The sequence below is a fragment of the Benincasa hispida genome, chromosome 9 (assembly GCF_027475165.1).
Source record: "Benincasa hispida cultivar pf3 chromosome 9, pf3_genome.v1.1, whole genome shotgun sequence".
Lineage (NCBI taxonomy): Eukaryota > Viridiplantae > Streptophyta > Magnoliopsida > Cucurbitales > Cucurbitaceae > Benincasa > Benincasa hispida.
In genome coordinates, this window is record NC_143486.1 from 63,951,674 (window position 1) to 63,968,405 (window position 16,732).

Sequence of the window (16,732 nt, forward strand, 5' to 3'; positions counted from 1 at the left end):
TGAATAGGGATTTATGATGATAGAACTAGTGTTAAATTAGTTTAACATTTGATATTGAATTAATTAGAACTAATTAAATTGTTTAATTAATTATTTATTATTAATTTTATTAGAAAATAAATTAATGAATTAATTTTGTAAAATTAATAAAGATTTCAATTTTGAAAATGAAAACAATTTTGAAATAAAAAAATTGAAAAAATGGAAAATGGAAAAAGTGGGATTTCTCCACTTTTCCATTTCAAGTAGCTCACTCATTCTCCACCGATTTCTTGAGTCAAGATTTCCAAGCATGAGGTGCAACTCATGCAGCTATCTTCTTTGCATGATAGTCTTGCAATAAATAGAGAAGATTAAAGTGGAAATCAGGCATGCATTTGTTGAGTTTTGCTGAAAAACTTGAAGTTGAAGATGACCTTCTTCCATGATGATGCAGTGACTTCTTCTCCAAATTCCATTTATTCAAAGCTTATTTTGAGTCCCACAACTCAATCTAAGACATCAAGAGAATAGTGGAGGAAGGCTTTGAACTGGTTCACAAGTTGATTTGGAGAAGATTTGCAACTGGAATCGAGATTCAAGGGGTTCTACAAAGGTATGTCATGAAACCCTCTTATTAGTTTACGAGCATACTTAATTTAAAGCCAAAATCAATGAATTAGAATGCTTATTGATCCATTTAACTTCTACTGCGTGTTTTCTGATTCTAACAAGTACAACACTTCTTAGCTTTTCATTTGGGGCCCAATTCCCTTTCATTTTGGGCTCACCTCTCGCAAACTGTTTGTTAGAGACCTTTTGGGCCGCTGTTGGGCCTGGGCCCACTTCCTATTACGTCATATGTAGTGCCAAGTTTCGATTGCTCACAACTTGGGCCTCTTTCATACATGCCTCCAGGCCCACCGGATGTCGACTTACTACTTCCGCCATGATTGATGGGCTAACCCATTGAGGAAGTTCTCCAGTACCTCCTCCAACGTAGTTGGAATTGGTGTTGCGTATGTCTTGAACTTGTTTCGATAGTCTTCATAAGATCCTTCCTGTTTAATGCGTAAGAGTCATGAAAGGAGTGTACCTTCTTGTGTGGGTCGAAACCTATCAAACATCTGTCGTTTCAAATCCTCCCATGTCTGTATTGGTCTTTGATTGTGAGCCCATCTGAACCAGTCTACAGCTTTAGGTGAAAATGCGATAGCAGAGACCTTAATCTTCTCTTCATCCGTCAACTCATGTATCTCGAAGTAATGTTTTGCCCTATAAACCCAGAAATCAAGGTGTTCACCAATAAATGTGGGCATTTCTAACCTCTTGTATTTGTTGCGATCGTTCGATCCTCCATTAAGCGTTGTCTGCGAGCTCTCCCATTCTCCTTCCTCGGTCGTCTTGGATTTCCGAGTTTCCCTCGTGATGCTCGCTTCCTCTTTTTCTCGCATCTCTGTCAGATATTGCACCGTAATACCTATTTGTTCCAAGCTCTTCTTCTTTTCGACCATTTCTTCCCAGAGTTCCGAGATTCCCTTCATATTGCTATCTACCTTCTCTTCCATCTCACGTTTCTTCTTGGCTCGCGTCTTTCCCAAATTTCCAAACTAGGCTCTGATACCAATTTATTTAGAATCCACACCTGCAATCAGAAATTCCCAACAAGTTCCCAAGATAGAGCAACGCAATGATATAGATTTTATTTATGAACGTCAAGGGAAAAGTTACAAATGATAAACAACATAAATGGAACAAGAACAAGGAATCAAATAACCTAGAGTAACCTAATTTTTCAACACATTCAAGAGGGTTGGATATCTTCTCCACTGAATATTACCACTTAATCCTTCCTTCGCTCATTATTCCCTTTTGTGCCCCTACGTTTGTAGGCATTTATGATTAGGGGTCTTACAGAAGCGAAATAATCACATGAAACCAACGGTGTTTTTGTTTGTAAATACAAATTACAATTACGTTATAACGTCAATGTTAATACATCATCTACAAATAAGCAATTATAAATTCTAAAAAAAGGAACTCAAACTACTCAGCATCATGATTTTATTACAATGATATTCGTAAGATTAGTTAGAGAGAACCTTTTTCTACGAACATGTCAGGGCCTAGTCAAGCAAGGCTTCTCCAAAGCTCCGGTAAGTGATTCCGAGCGTTTATCTTCTACTCTCAATTTTGCATCGTCTTTTATCTTTGCATCGCACTCTTGATATCTAAAGCAATTAACCAAGTGATCGTTAACAATTCCAGCAACCTGCATGAAGGAATAAACCACAGTTGGCCCGACGCAACGAAATCCTCTCCTGATCAAATCCTTGCTCATGAACTCCGCTTTTGGCGTCTTTACAGGTACTTGACGATTGTATCGGAAACTGTTTCGTATTGGCTTCTTGTTAACAAAGCTCCAACAATAGTTGCTGAAGGAACCAAATTCCTGTTGAATCTGTAAAAAGGCATTGAAACTTAGAGATTCAACTTTCAACTACTTGAAAGAGATGGAAGTTGAGACAACCAAACGCTTGATCTTGTGGGGTGGGGCTTTGTTGGCTTAATTAAAAACTAGGAAAAAGTGCTAAAGCTTAGCCAAAACTCAATACCTTGAGTACTTGATTGGCGTTCTCGACGATTGCACGAAGCTTTGGTTCAGACAGGAGCTGGATGGCATTTACTTTTAGTGTTGTAAACTCATTCTCTGTGAACTGTGCGATGGCAGATGGGTCAAAATCATTCAAAACTTTCCTGCGAAGACGAGAGAAGAGATCGTTGACATTTTAGAATAATGTTCTTTTACAGGGAGAGATTTTTATTTTAAGTGTTGGGCAAAAGAAAATAGAAAAATGAAAAGTTAGACCTAAATATATCTCTCTTGCTAAGAATCAAGGGCCAAGTAAGTTCCGCTAAGGCTTGTGATAATACAAGCAACTCAAATAGCTTCTTGTCGTCATGAACTGGGACTCCCCATTCTTCGTCATGAAAAGCAATGTAAAGTGGGTCTACAAGAAACCATCATATAACAAGATTAGATGATATTCAAGTCGAAAATGAAAGGAGTTGTTTTATGAAAGATTTAAGTACATTGCTTTATAGGTATATTTATTGAATAAACAAACAACCGACAAAAAAAGGAAATGGCTGTTTTCAAATATAAAAAAATAAATAAAAATATCCATATCTATCAGTGACAGTGTCTATCATTGATAGTTCTAAAATTTTACTTCATCTTGTAAATATTTTCAACAATTTTACCATTTGAAATAATTTTTCAAAACAAAACATTTCTCTATTTTTAAATGTTTATATTATTATTCTTAAAAACAGTAACAATCACAATCATAATGAAATGTAATATTTAAATAACATAATAAGTAGATTTCCTCGTACAACAATAATTTGGGTTTTTATATAGATGATCCATTTTGGAAGGTCCAAATAAAATCCAAACCAAGTTTATATATATATACACCTTCTATTTATGTCATATTAACGTGAAATTATCGAACTCTCACTACTCTAAATTAACGTGAAATTATCGAACTCTCACTACTCTAACTCTTAGTATTAAGGTTTTCTTGCTCTTTGCTCTCACTCTTTTTGTTATAAGGGAGCAAATAACAAAAGTAGTGAGAGCTAAGGATCGAAAGTGAGGATGTATGGTAGCGAAAAGGAGAGAGAGTACATGTGCATAATAAGGCCGTTTTGGTACTTTTGTTCATGATGAACCAGCAAAATGTAAAACCAAAAACTTGGGTTTAAAAAGCGAGGTATATTCCATTTTGGGCGGGTCAATTATACCATTTATCTCTAATAATTTGAAGAATGAAACAAAAAGAAACAATACATTATAATGAATTATGTAATCTAAATTCCAATATTTGAAGATGTTTTGGGATTAAAAATAACATTATAATGAAAAGGAAAAAGTCACACACAACGTTCTAAAAATACAAATGGGCAGACGTAGAACACGGCTCTATAAAGTATTTTTAACAAAAAATAAAAATAAAATTTTCCCAAATAAATGTGTTCATGGCATGAAAAATACTGAGGTTGATCTGTTATTAAATGCTGCTGTCCAATTCTAGCCATATCAACTTAGACGACGCAATAAATATTTTGATCACAACATTACCTTAAAATCCGATTAAAAATGAATAAATAGAAGAACTAATTTCATTTTTGCACCGGACAATTGCATACTTAACCGACATTTCAATTCTATATAACTTGATTATTATTTTAATTTTTATATTTTTAACAGTGTCATATGTTCTCCAAATAAAATATGAAGAAATTAAAGGTTGAATTGCATTAAAATACAAAATATTGCAATGCAAGTACGAAAGTTGTCACTCTCGTATCCATCATTTTCTTAACAACCAGAAGATTCCTCTTAACTAATTAAACTAAGCAATAGTAAAAAAAATAAGCAGAGTTTAATCAAGTTTACCCGAATGTAGCGTTATCCAATCACAGCGTTTCCCCGGAAGGGAGAGGCTAGGCGACATTATGGTGGCGTTTAGGTCACCGCCAGCAGCAACAGCCTTCACAGGCTTCACAGCGGAGGGTTTGACTTTGGGTTTCAACAATTTGGCGGAATAATTACTTGATACAGAATCAGAAGAGCAGGAGCTCCCCACGGAGACATTGTCCCTAATAACCGATTCAGAAATCATCGGAAGCGCCCTGTTCTGCTTCTCTGTCTTCTTCAAAGTGTCCTGTTTACATTTCGGCTTCTCAGGCGCCCTATCTCTGTTCCCGCCAGGTCCAAGAATTACTCGGGACTCCAAAACCGGTTTAGCGTGGGATTGGAGCTTGGTAGCCACAGACATTGCTGAAGAAAGATATCTAAATTGCTTCCAGAAGCGAATTTGGTGTGGATCAAAACGAAGAAAGCTGAGCAACGAACGTCAAAATTTCCGGAGAAGATGAAAATGAAGAGATTGTTGGTGTTGAGATGGCAAAAAGAGGTGGAAAGAAAGGGTTAGGGTTTGGCAGTGAAGAGCAGAAGGGCGTGGCGAGAGAGAGCAGTGACTCCGTGGGCGGAGAACGACGAAGAAACGGGTCGATTGCTGAAGGTTCATTTTAAACTGAAAGCTCGTTTGGATTTGGACGGGATACCTACAATAGCCGGTGACAATGCACGCGTGGCTATAGAATTTTACCGGTTTCTCTTCCAAGTATGGTGGGGGTGAAAAACCCAATTTGTCACTGCCTGCCATCCATATTTACCAATTGCACCATTGTCATTGTTAATACTCATCTACTACTTTATTATCCACTACTTTTTTTTCTATACTTTTAGTTTTCTTTTTTCTTTTGGGATAAGAGGTAGATTATTATAATTCTAAGTTATAATAGTTTGTGTTTAGGGTGTAGGTTATTTTAGTTTTGATTACAATAGTATGTATTTGAGGTGGAAACTATTTTAATTTGAGAAGAAAATAGTAAACACGGTAGCAAATAATAAAAAATCGATGAAGGTAAAATAGTAAAAACTGTACCAAATAGTAAATATTGTACAAATGAGAGTTTTGAAATAGTGTTGATGTAGCTAATTGGGGAATAAAAACACTAGTCTTTCTCCCAAACACACTTTAAATTACTTTTATTTTATCAAAATGAGCATAACTTAATTGATTGTTAGTCTTATCAATCTCAAAGTCAAAAGTTCAATTTTATCCCACATATTGTAGAAAAAAATCATAAATTTTTTGTTTTAATCTAACAAATGTAGGGCATAAGAATTAATATTCAACACAAACATCTCCAAATGGAGAGACTAAATATAAGAATTGAACCCAAAACAAAGAAAAAAAAGGAAGGAAACTTGAATAGGATTTTGTCGAGAATTTAAAAATGAAAAAGATGACTTGCAATGCAAAAATGCAGAAGGGCATAAATGGAATTAGGAAAGGGTATAAATGGAAAAAGAGGAAAAAAGGGACGTTGGGATTATGGCTTAGGCAAAGCGTCATAGTCAGTTTGGGTGATGTGGAAAATAGAAGGTGTCGCGTTGTAATTGGCCAATTTCCTTTGCCGTTTCTCAAAAATAAGTTTTAAAAAAGAAAAGAAAAAGAGAAAGCACACGAAAAAGAACATCAATAGTGGGTAACCAACGGCTACCTCATCGCCTCCACTGAAATATCATCAACTTTTTTGTTTTTTTCCTTTAAATTTAAATTTGATTTAATGGATCTATCTATCCCTCTTAATGGTCTTCGTTTTGTGGACTTCAGCCCATCCGATCCCCTATTCTTGGGCTTCTATTTTAAATCTCCAGATGCCAAGCCCATCTATTTATGGCCCAAATCCAGAAAAATTAATTAGCTCTGGTCATCAACTTTCCAAAATGGTCTTCTTTCTGAAACCTAACACAATTTTTTTTTTTTTTTAAAGAGATAACAAGGTATATTTGATATATACAATACAATATATTTCGATATATATTTCAATTTTTTTTTAAATAAACAAAATACATTTAATAAGTACATGGACAATTTGTACAATACATCATTTTATATACCGAATAATATATACATTTTTTCAATATATTTGTAAGCGTACCAAAAAGTAAACCATGATATGTGCGATATATATTTATATTTTCCAGTATATTTGACATAAACTTGAGATATCAATAGAGAAGTGATCAATTTTTAGTTAGAAATATGAAAGAAAATAAGTAAAATCTCTTCAAATGAAGGAAATATTAATTTGAATTTTTATGCATTAAATGAATATCAACCATAAGTAATAAATAAAAAAATCAAAATCAAACTTAAAAAATGATAATAAGGAAATAATTAAATATTTAAAATTTTTTGAAATAATTGTGAAAATATTAAATTGGTCTAAAATTAAAATTGAAAACTCCTGACAAAATAATTCAAAATCTAAGACATTTATGAAATATATGATGTACAAAGAATTTTAGTACTCCCATCACACAATGTTTTCTTCCACTCTGTTCTTGTTGTGGTGTACTCTTTTATAGTGTTATAGGAAGTGAATCGTCCTACAAAGCACATTTGACAAGGTTGATTATTTGGTCAATAATATGTGTATTGATTAGTTAAGTCATATTCAAGTTAACATCAAACGAATAAAGATTGACCCTAATTGATGGATTTTAAATGCTCATGAATGTCAAATACCATTACGATCAATGAGTTTGGATATTGAATTTGTAATTTAACCATAAATTTATTTCCTAAAGTGATCATTGATGATTGTGTAATAAAACAATGAAAAGTAATATTTTATAATTGATTCTAAAAATAAGAAATTATTTAAATTATTTTTCTTTATTAAAGGACATTTCGATTTTGTATGTATACAAATTGCAAATGGCACTTAAAAAGCGCCTCTTTTGTGTTCACCTCATTTCCTTCCCTTCCATTTTGCCGATATATCACAATTCTCCCAGCGTATTGAAATGAGTCCAAGCCTCCTACACCAATCCAAAGATTAACATCCAACTGTTAAACTCTCATTAACACAAATGAAACCAATAGATATTAGAATCGGAAATCCCCCTCCGTCTATAACTCTAATAGCTAACGTAATATATCATCAACCTAAAGGTCAAGTGTTCGAATTTTCACCTCCACATGTTATTGTACTAAAAAAGAAACATGATTCCAATTTTTTAGCTTCGCATAACAAATCAAAAGCAATGTATAAAGAAGCATTTACAAGATAGAATGGTTTCAAAGTTTGTAGAAGTATAATTGTTTTATCATATCATTGGACTAAAATACCCTTTTAAGACAGAATTCATGTTTGGTTGTAAATTTTTTATATGGAAGTAAAGTTGAATACCTGTAATATTTCAAAAACTTTTGCTGCAATATATTTTTGATCTGATGAAGCACCCTTCTGTTGTAGCTTATCAGGGTGTAGATATAACAAAGCTTTCTGATAAGATCTTTTGACTGCATTCCCTTCGATTATATCAACGAGAGGAACAGGTTTCCATCCGCTCTTAGGCCAAAGAACCTTGCATACAGCCAACAACAGTTTATAGAAATTGAAGAATGTCGAGCGTAGATCTCAAGAACGAACTACAAATGTAACAATCCGATTGACAGGAAAGGTTCTTATTGGTGAAGCAAGGCAATCCCAGAGTATTCAAATTGCTTGGCAGCCAACGGAGTTAATAAGATAACAGACTCACATATTGCAAAGTTGACAGCAGTGAACGTATATTCCCTTCCTTCCCGTTTGACCATTGCCGTATTTTAGTCTCGATCGCCTGCATCGTAAGAAGTTCTTATCAGCTTACCTCATCATGTGTTGCAATAAACACAATACATGTATTCAATGTGAGATGCATTACTTGTAGTTCTTCACGACCATTGTTTGTTTCTGCGGAGTTGCTGTAGTCTTGTGGTAGCTCTTTTACCTGTTCAGAAACTAACTAAATCAGATCCTTAGATTGTTAGCCATTGATTGATGCAAAGCATTTGACACACCATTTCACGTTTCATATGCGAATATAATCGATGCATAATTTTATACTCCTCTCTAGGGATTAAGAGAGAGAGAAACAAACACTTTGGTTTCTAACAAATTTGTGAGCAGAATAGTAGATAGAACCGACTTAATACCGAAAATTCATTTCCACAAGGATAAACATACTGAGAAATTGTCCTGGAAGGGCTCCTCCACGTCTGGAACTGTAGACTTTGCGACATCGGGAACGTGAACTGACATCGAGAAGTAATATGTTATGAAATGGATGATTGAAAAAACCACGAGTACGGCTACTTCCTCTCGGACAGAAAAATATCAAGTACACAGCACAGAAGCATGACTAACCAGTGTTTGGAGCTGGACTACTCTCTTTGGAAGAAGCAAAGCTACTTCTGTTGCTAGCAGTTTTTTTAGAAGAGTGATCATCCACTGACTGCTTGGAAACATCATCTCCCTACAAAGATTGAAAATTAAGGTCCATAAATAATAATTGACTTGCAAATTCTTAACTTCAATGGTGTGAAAGAGAGTGGCTGGTTAATTTCTCACAGTTACTCACCTTGATGGAAGCATCTGTGTTACTATTCAACTTGGGCTTCTCATCTTTCCTTATTTTATTGACAATTGCTTCTGTTTGAGCTTTTGAAGCACTTTCCTGTTTCATTGTAAAGTTGTCGTTTTCTAAATTAACTACTTCTCGGGGTCTCGACGCAGGTTCTTGGTTGAAAAGCTTAACAAACTCTGAAATTTTTCCACCAACTTTCTTTCTGCTAATGTTATGCCCAGATTCCATGTCTGAACTTGGGGGAGTTGGTTTTTTCACTTTGGAATTTCTCAGTGAAGTTTGTTTGTCCTGTTTCTTTGGGCTACTACTTAAATCAGAAAGAATTGATGATTTCATGTCACTTTTCGCCATGGTTTCCCCTTTACGATACTCTTTGGCTATCCCCTCTTCACCTGCATGAAATGAAACTAATTCAAACTAGTTGTTAGAATGACATAATACGAACACGAAAAAAGTTGTCTTGCAACAGAACATACTCTGTTCACTGTCACTGTAGAGAAGAAAGGAGCTTAGAGATTTAGCCTCATTCTTTTGATCTTCGATTGTCGTCGAAATCATCTTTTTCTCTGAACTTTCACTTGGAACTTTTTCGGGCAAAGAATGAGGTTTCTCTTTTTCCGTTTGATGATCGATATTATTATCCCTGCCAACATCCTTACGAGAACTTTGCCTGCTCAAGTTTTCTGAAGGTGCGGATGAGCTTAGTCTTTGATCAACATCTATGTAAGGCAGTAAACCTGTTCCCTTTTCATCATCGACCTTCGTCGTTTCATGAAAAACAGGAGGAAAATCAATAGTCTGTATAGTCGATGTTGGGGAATGCATTTCATTTTTCGACTTAACTACCCTATCGGTCGAGCTCGAGCTTTTTCTAAGCAAAGTCTTTTCTCTTAATCTCGACCCGTTCCCTCTCAATGGCATCATCAGAGGCACCCCTTTGCTTGCCCATTTGTAAATTGAGAAATGGAACTGAAATGGACCACCACCATTTGATTCTTCTAAACCATCTTCTACTCCTTTCGTTAAACTGTTCCCACTCAAAGCATTATCAGGTTTTTTGAAGGACGATGCTCCCTCACTGCCATGTTCTTGGGATTCAGATGACAAAACACAAGTCCGGTCCGACAAATTGTAATCAGTTTTAAGATCCTCGAAACGATTGCTCGAGGTGCTAGAAGAAAATCTAGAAAGAGTGAACCTAGGAGAATTCGTATGACTTCCATTCAAAACAACATCCTTGTTTCTTAACGAGCTCGATCCGAATGCCGGTAAATCGGTCCCTTTGGCCATTCTGGATGGTAGGCTGCCACAAACAGAAAGAACCAGAAGCAAGATATTAACAAATACCCGATGCACATAAAGAAGAAACAAACACAACGCAGCCATATCCCCAAGAACATCAGAACCAGAAACAACGAGGCATACGTTCAAACCGGACCAGGGGAGGGAAGAAGAACCTTAATTGTGCAGGGAGGGAAGAACTTCCGAAGGGTTCTGCCGGCGGCGGAAGAGGTCTAGCCGGACTTAGAACCCTAGAACCAGGAATGGAAGAGAAAATGTCACGCTCATGCCGGCGAGGAGAAGAATTCACCGAGTCATCGCCTTTAAATATATCATCGTAAAAATCATTGCTCGGAAATCGCCGCCCGTGTACACCTTCTTCTCCAAACACCGGTTTCTCATTCAAACCGGACCAGGGGCCACCCTGGCCGGGCAGTGCTTCATCATCGCCGCCTTTCAGTGCAAAGGAATCCCCTGTCTCGGAGAAGCTATACCGCGTTTCATGAACCGATGACCGCCTCCTCGGAGGACCACCGAACACGTCGTGAAAATCAACATCGTCTGAGTTCCGATTAGAAGCTCTCGGCGATGAAGAAGGGTTAGTGAATGATCTCTGAAGCGAATAACCCAAAAGAATGCTCTCTCTCTGCGATAAATTCTCCATTTTCTTCCCTTTTAATAAAACCCCATCTAACCAATTCCGAATTTCAAATAACAAATGGCGGGAATGGCGAACCCGCCAGTTTTTTTTCCATGGGTTAACTCAGAATCTCTTGAAACAGTTGCAGAGGAAATTGAAGGAGTAAAGAACAGGGATTCAGCGGAGGAGCTTATTGAAAACGAAAACACAGACGAAGACAGAAGTGGGGTTGATGAAAAAGTCATCTGGGAATTAAAGGCCACACAAAGCCGTTGGAGAAGATTTGATTTTGTGGATAAGAGAAAAGCTCAAAGCCAAATAAAGAAGGATTATTAGGCTGGGATTTTGGAATTAGGCTGCGCAGAGCATCAGCATCAGCCAATTAAAATTCTCATGGTGACCATTAATCTGAAATTTTTTGTGATGTTCATTAATTGGAAAGTCCCTACAGACACAGCCAAAAGTTAGGAAAGACAAGCTGTCATCACAATCGAGATTGTCACTGGCAGAACATGTTTGGTTGAACATTATGGGCAGCATTACATGCGTAAGCAGCCTTAAAAACACATGAAACAACAAGAATGTAGACCCAGATGTAAGAAGTGAAGGAAAATTTCCTCTTGCAGATCATAAAGTTTATCAATTTCAGCTATATCATTACATATGTTCTTACAAAAGTAAATTGACAAAAACCTTGGAAAAGGAAAGAACAGTGAATGTTTTGATGTGTTTTTCTTTAGAGATTATCAAAATGTATCTTCCTTGTACAATTGTTCTCTGTAATAACGTGGCTGGAAGGGTGTTTTCCATCATTCAGAACCATCTGGGAAAGGATCCAGAGCATTTTGCTTACCGTTGACATAGAACTCGACAACAGCCTTCATTCTAGGATACTTGTCAGGATGGTAATTTATATGAACAATGACAGGTTTCAACTGTCTCAATTTTGGATCCTTTCGAACAGTCTTGAACAGTACTTTACTGTTCATGAAGAGATACATGTCCATGGTTCTCTTGGAGGCATGAAGCCCATCACGTCCAGGACGAGAAGGGTAAAAGAGTTCCTCATTGAAAACGTCTTGGTCCCATGCCTGTTCTTGAGAAAGCCGAGTAGCGACGCGATCCAAAAGCTCCAATGAAGGAAGTGTAGGCCTAATGAAGAAGAAACCAGAGTTGTAAACCCATATTCTCATAGTGTGGGCATATCTAGCCCAACCCATGGCAGGTTCATCAAATACATCGTTGTATCCATAAGCTGTCATATTGTTATGACCATCACTCATCGACTCCACATCCGAATCCCGGTAAAGATGATTGAAAGGGTTCTGCAAGTAGACTATATCGACGTCTGAGAGAAGAACACTGTATCCAAGTTGCAAGAACTCCCTCAGAATGCGAAACTTCAATGCAGAGACTTGATGGTTGCCTCCTTGCTTTCCAACCGAATCGATGCTATTGTCTGGATCTCTCTTGTAGACAGGAACATCACGGGAGATGCAGAATTCTTCGGTCTGGTGGTCCAGAGCCACGACTAAATAATTGCGTATACCGACCTTTTGAATGCTGGTAAACCAAACCTCTAACACGGGTTTTACATTAGAATTTGCAAGTGTCACAATCAGCTCTTTCTGAATAGCAACTTTCTCTAGGAGCTTTGCCAATCGAGGATTCACAGCATCATCGGGGATAACAGTCGGATTGGTTCTAAGACCTTTGACAGTACCAAATGGACCAGCTTTGTGATTTTCACCAAGCGCCAGATATTGTTTCTGAGCATGATCTTTTAATTGTTCTACTATCTTCAGCTCCCTTGTAAGATCCTTGATATGCTTCTCCAACAGGGAGTTCTTTTCTAACATTGAAACGACATTGGCTTTAAGGTTCTTGGACCGGTCTGAAGATTCACAGGGGGAAGAAGACTGAACCTGTAAAAGAAGGGGAAAAAAGGGAAAAAAACAGAAATTAAGGATGTACAAAAAGTTTCTTTCATGATCTCTAAGAGATCAAAGATTCCATCAAATAGTGCAGTTAAACTTTCAACTTCTAAGTAAGTTTTAAGAAAACAAAACAAATGATTCCTGCAACAAACATTCAAAGCCAAGTCCAAATTGAGTTAAGACTCCAAGCACATTCAAACTTACACAATTTAGATCAAGGCACAGCATAATAAAGCTAAATATAAACTGGATAAGATGATTAGATTCTTAATTGGGGAAAAAAAGAGACTGAACTGAGTTTAGTATCCACTGTTCATGTAATATTTTGGCATATAGAAATGTTCAGAATTATCCAAACTTGAAGATTTTGTTTTTACTGGATACTTTACTTCAGTAAGCGAATTTTGACCTCGACCGTTTAATTCCATTACATTGAAATTGATATTTCTAATATAAAGAAAATCCTGAACTTTATCTCTTGTTTCATAGATATTCGTATTCCTTTAAAAATTGTAATATTATCATTGACCTCTCATTAACGTTTCAAAACTAACTTTTAGATAAAATATTTAGAACAAAAAGATCGCAACACCATTCTAGGCTACTGTCATGCCATTCTAGGTCCCACAGAAATACACAAACCCAACCGTGAAAATACAAACATAGCTAAAAGGTCACCGCCACAGAGGAACTGATCCAGCTACAACAATGAACATACTATCGAGAAATCTTTCAAAAACATAAAAATTTAACTGTGTTAATTTCACTACTCAATTAGAAAAGAGCACAAAAATCAAGCAGTGTCAACCGAATTTATAAGTCGGTGTTAAATAACCAACCTTACAAACTTCAACAGTATTTCCTATTAAAATTTATACATTTATCGAAGAATTCTATTTTCTACTCTTTCTCTCCTTACATTAGTTTACAACTCTGCACCACAAATACCAATTTACTAACTTTATCATATATTAATTCTAGATTTGGTAACTCAACTCAACCCAAAACATAAACTTCACTCACACTCCACAAGGTAAAAGATAATAATAATAATAAATCTTATTTATTTATAGGATGTATAAGAAAGACTATAAAGTACAACCAACAGCCAACAACACTTGGAACCTAAAAATATACATGCCAATTCAGATTCACGTCGCAATCAGCAACAATAAATGGGAAATCAAATGGGGTATTTATATAATCAAGAATCGTACAGAAAACCGAAATTAGGGCAAGAAGCAGCAAACCTGAAACTCGGATTTCCCGAGTCGACGGTTCTGGATAGGCAGATCAGAGGCGAAAAGACCATGAGGATAGAAGAAAGCAAAAAAACAGCCAAGAAGAACACCGATTACGATGGCGATGAGAACTCGAGAGACGCGAGTTGATTGAGCTTTGTCCTTACGACCAGCCATAGAGAAATGAGGGGCAGTTCGGAGTTAGTGAAGAAGCAGGGCAGGGCAGAGTAGAGAATCTTGTTCGAATTGAGGATTGGGCGTTTCGTTAGGAATCCATGGAAATGGAAATGAAAATGGGGTTGTTTCGGATTATCGTGGAGTAGCAGAAATATTGGTAATCGGAATTGGGAAGAGGGAGAGGAAGCGCTGACTTTGATTATGTGTGAGTTGGAAGAGGAGGAAGGGAGAGAAAAATGGGAAAGAGATGGGCGTAGAGGTAGAGAGAGGAGAGGAAGAAGAAGATCCAATGTTGTTATTTGTCGTTCTTTTCAGTTGCTTTGCTTTCCGTCATTACTGTCCCTAACATTGGACCTCTGCTGAATTTATGAGCAGCCATTAAAATGGACTCGGCTTGGTCTCACTCATGAAGGCCTCCATTTTCAATACTAAGATTCAATATCCCTTCTGGGCCTCGGCCTAGTTGAGGATCCCCCAGTTGTCAAACAAGATCTATGGAGTTTTCATAAATTTTTTATTTTTTTTAATACATTTATTATAGAGGATAAAATATATTTAATATATTTTTTCTCATTTATAAATTGGAGAGAGAAAATAAATGTATTGTAAACTTCTTTTCCATTACTCAATTTGAAAAAAAAAAATGCATTTAATGAAATTCTATTTACGCTGGTTTTCACCTATAACTTATTGGCTTTTTTGATGGGTTAATGGTTATTTTAAGTATACCTTAAAACATTTTTAACGGATTTATGGTTATTTTAAACATATCTTAGAACATTTTGTTAGGTATTTAAAAATATTCTAACCAATATATGAAATATACTACAGTTTATATCAAATAAACGAATACATGTACCATAATATATATCAAATTTCATACCGAAGCTAAAAAAAGTACATATATATCATCGTATATATAAAAAATAGGAAAAAACTAAAAGTTAAATCAGGTCTGTTGTTTGCCTACTCCGAGTCTGCCGTCAGCATTCATTTATTTTGAGTTCGCTGTCATTGTTCATTTGCTCTAAATTCGTCATTGTCGTCATCCGCTCCAAGTCTGTCATCACTGTTCTTGTCATTCCGTGTTTACTCCATCGCAGGATCACCCATGCCAAGGAAAAAAGAGAGGAAGGAGGAAGAAATGACGCATAAATGAGAGAATATACATGGAGGAGAGAATAATATATGTATATAAGTGGGGGCTAAATTAAGGTAGTTAAATCCATTTTACTTACCAACCTATACTTGAATGGATTATAACTTCCATACTCTAAAAAATAGCGTATATTAATTTTTATATATAAAATAAAATGACATGTACCTCTTTGGTTTTTTTTTTTTAGTATGTCTGAATTTTCACCTTTCAAACCTGATGTAATATTTGGAAAGGAAAATGAAACACACTATTCAAAAGGTATAAAAAAAGAAAAAAAATTAAGCATAACTGAAATGAAATGTCTTAGGTCTCTTAAGTATCAATACAATTCTATTTCATTTATTTGCTAGTATCCAAAGAATTTTGAGCAATTGTTATTATATAATAAATAACTCGATCACTGTTTTACAACGAACTTCCACAATATGTAGAACGTTTATAGAAATATTGAGCAACGATCAGGTACCCGATGCTGAAAGCAATCGTAAATTATCAATTTATATGGCCCAATATTAGTAACAAATAAGAAGAATAATAAATGAGAGTTAAGCCTCTCATCAATGCAGCCCCCAACATCTTTTTTGTCTTATTTTTATTTGATCCTTAAATTTCAAAATGTTACACATTTGATTCTTATGTTGAATTTAATTTCAATTTGGTTACTAAATTTCAAAATGCTATTATTTTATCCATCACATTTAAATTTTGCTCTAATTTAATCCCTAAACTTCAAGATTGTACATTTTTAATCTTAATTTCCATTAAATACTCACTTTCAATCATAAATGTCAATATCTGTTAATTAATTAAAAATAATTATAAAGTAAAATTTTAAATTTAATTTGAAAAGGGATGAATTATAGTCAAACTTGATTAATTATAGTTTTTAAAACATATATTAACACTAAATATAAAAAATGAATTTAGTGAAAATTTGATGTTAAAAGTTTAAACCTTCAAATATAGAAATCAAAATGTATAATACTCGAAACTAGACCAGACTAAAAAGAAAAGTCACACTGATCACCGTCATGGTAACCACCCCCACATTGGAGCCGCCAGTCAGAATTCAACCATTTGATTGAAATAGTTTTCCAATAATAAAATATTTAGAGGGGGAAAAAAACTGAATTCTAGCTATGTACCGTGGAAAACAGGGAGTAAAGAACAATCAAATAAAACCCTTGAACTTTGATCTCGTTCAATTATGCATCAGACGAGCAACAAAAGGTTTGAGATGGAAGTAGAAAACAGAGAAAC

At 35.5% G+C, this 16,732-nt stretch overlaps 3 protein-coding genes across 8 annotated transcripts; all 3 read right to left on the reverse strand.

The window, feature by feature from the left end:
- Positions 1–650: 650 nt before the first annotated feature.
- LOC120091513 (DNA glycosylase superfamily protein) lies at positions 651–5,048 on the reverse strand. Of its 3 annotated transcripts, none has more exons than XM_039049591.2 (5): positions 4,445–5,048; positions 2,849–2,990; positions 2,595–2,736; positions 2,082–2,440; positions 651–1,624 (listed from the first exon to the last, which is right to left on the reverse strand). In XM_039049591.2, exons 1-4 carry the CDS (start codon positions 4,824–4,826, stop codon positions 2,099–2,101), a joined length of 1,008 nt encoding a protein of 335 aa, XP_038905519.1. In that variant the 5' UTR covers positions 4,827–5,048; the 3' UTR covers positions 651–1,624; positions 2,082–2,098. The 3 variants fall into 3 exon arrangements, with proteins under 3 accessions (XP_038905519.1, XP_038905518.1, XP_038905520.1); XM_039049592.2 differs by lacking the exon at positions 651–1,624 and adding an exon at positions 1,658–1,859; XM_039049590.2 differs by having other exon boundaries at positions 651–2,440.
- A 965-nt stretch (positions 5,049–6,013) lies between these two features.
- JAC1 (J-domain protein required for chloroplast accumulation response 1) lies at positions 6,014–11,251 on the reverse strand. 4 transcript variants are annotated; one of them, XM_090317740.1, is made up of 10 exons: positions 10,495–11,183; positions 9,514–10,340; positions 9,032–9,429; positions 8,818–8,926; positions 8,638–8,705; positions 8,336–8,401; positions 8,174–8,251; positions 7,819–7,995; positions 7,377–7,447; positions 6,014–6,365 (listed from the first exon to the last, which is right to left on the reverse strand). In XM_090317740.1, the coding sequence occupies exons 1-9, from the start codon at positions 10,980–10,982 to the stop codon at positions 7,409–7,411; spliced, it is 2,250 nt and encodes a 749-aa protein (XP_090173866.1). In that variant the 5' UTR covers positions 10,983–11,183; the 3' UTR covers positions 6,014–6,365; positions 7,377–7,408. The 4 variants fall into 4 exon arrangements, with proteins under 4 accessions (XP_090173866.1, XP_038905513.1, XP_038905512.1 ...); XM_039049585.2 differs by lacking the exon at positions 6,014–6,365 and adding an exon at positions 6,837–7,012 and having other exon boundaries at positions 9,032–9,444; positions 10,495–11,165; XM_039049584.2 differs by lacking the exon at positions 6,014–6,365 and having other exon boundaries at positions 7,235–7,447; positions 9,032–9,444; positions 10,495–11,251.
- Positions 11,252–11,554: 303 nt separating this feature from the next.
- LOC120091512 (arabinosyltransferase RRA2-like) lies at positions 11,555–14,709 on the reverse strand. Its single transcript, XM_039049589.2, has 2 exons — positions 14,146–14,709; positions 11,555–12,883 (listed from the first exon to the last, which is right to left on the reverse strand). Exons 1-2 carry the CDS (start codon positions 14,311–14,313, stop codon positions 11,768–11,770), a joined length of 1,284 nt encoding a protein of 427 aa, XP_038905517.1. The 5' UTR covers positions 14,314–14,709; the 3' UTR covers positions 11,555–11,767.
- Between the last annotated feature and the right edge of the window lie 2,023 nt (positions 14,710–16,732).